The sequence below is a fragment of the Mesitornis unicolor genome, unplaced genomic scaffold, assembly GCF_000695765.1.
Source record: "Mesitornis unicolor isolate BGI_N332 unplaced genomic scaffold, ASM69576v1 scaffold18074, whole genome shotgun sequence".
NCBI lineage: Eukaryota > Metazoa > Chordata > Aves > Mesitornithiformes > Mesitornithidae > Mesitornis > Mesitornis unicolor.
Window position 1 is genome coordinate 1 of NW_010179602.1, and position 1,568 is coordinate 1,568.

The following is a 1,568-nucleotide window of genomic DNA, read 5'->3' on the forward strand; positions in this document are numbered from 1 at the left end:
GGGGGTGCTGGGCGCGGCGGGGCGGGGTAGCCCCACCCGGGAGCCCAACCGCGGCAGCAGCCCTCTGGACCGCGGTGTGCCCCTGCTGTGACTGGGCAGTGCGCGGGTCTCGGCTAATACTGCTCTGTATTAAGGCATTTAGAAGGGGAAGAACAAACATCTCAAAACTTAGTACTATCAGAAAATACGGTGAGACAGTGACAGGTAAAGAAGTTATTAAACTGTTGGACATTAAGGCTTTAAAGAGATTTTTTTTTTCTTCAAGTTGATTATGGTTTCTTGCACCCCCCACACTCATTCTCTTCATGTTTGCTGCTTTTTGGTCTTGAAGTGACTTTTTAAATTGTCATATAAAACATGCTTGAAAAGGTGAGGAATGTGGTTTTTATCTCAAGTTGCAGTAGCAATTTATAGACTAATATGGTATTTTATAGTGTGATCTTCATTTCCAGAAATGAGCGTAAGTATGTATACGTGTTTTGTACACACATTTGACTACACAGGACTACATGGACTACTAACAATTCAGACTAGGCCATAGCAAACACCTCACTCTTTTATGTCTCTTAAACTCCCCTGCAATTTACCTGCCACCCTTCTGTTATCCATGCCCTTCTCCTGCAGTCCCTGAAATACTCCATCATCCAGATAGGCTCTAAAATAAAAAAGAAGTCATTTCTGGAGCTTTGAGTTAAGTAGATCTAGTTCAGCTGTAGTCTTTGAATAAACACCATGTCAAGTATTGTGGGAAAGACAACAGTGATTGAGCCATGATGTGCTTAGATCAGGTCTAAATTGGAGCAGGTTTAGGTGAGATTTATCAATAAGGGTTCACTTTATAAATGGGTAACTTTGATTTAAAATTATGCAATAGCAAATAAAACATTTACTTTAACTTTTTAAAAATTGTAGTATTGATTGCTTTTAATGTGGTGATAGTATGGCATTGGATATCTTCTTAAAAAGTGTGTGATAATACTGTTTCAACTTTAAAATAGACTGTCTTTCCAGCTCAAAAATCTATGATTATTCTGTGTTGCAGTGTTTCAATACAATCATCTCAGGGTAAACTTGAGATATTTATCTGTTTGTTTTGAGAAGCATATTAGGAATTAATTTTGGTTTTATTTGTAGGAAGCATGACTGAGGATGATGAAGCTCTTAGGAGGACTAGGGCTAACTTTGATGAAACTATCCAGTCTGAGGAGTTATGTCTCGATCAGGAGCATTTGGCTGAAAAAGCAATTCAACAGGATTACCACATGCCCGATGTCCTAACTGTCGGAGTGCAAACAGGTAAATGATGTTTTTAAACATGTATCAATATATATAATTGTGCTCTAATCTCAACCTGTTACTAAAAGAAACAATGTTTCTATCTTGGGACTTCTACTTTAACAGATTCTGATTCATTCCAAGATGTCCTTGTGAAAATTGAAAGACCTACCTATCCTAAACCGTTTCTAGGTGGATTTAAGAACAGGATAACAGGAGTGGAATTTCATAATGCAGGATCCCAAACGGTACCCAAAAAACGACCTGACAAAGGAATTCAATTATTTTGTAGG

General features: G+C 38.3%; 1 protein-coding gene across 1 annotated transcript in view; it reads left to right on the plus strand.

The window, feature by feature from the left end:
* Positions 1-1,139: 1,139 nt before the first annotated feature.
* Positions 1,140-1,568, plus strand: part of IQUB (IQ motif and ubiquitin domain containing) — a 19,373-nt gene continuing 18,944 nt past the window's right edge. Inside the window, exons 1-2 of the mRNA XM_010182845.1 lie at positions 1,140-1,296; positions 1,402-1,568. Of these exons, the coding sequence (XP_010181147.1) occupies positions 1,140-1,296; positions 1,402-1,568 (324 nt within the window). The remainder of the gene's footprint in view (positions 1,297-1,401) is intronic.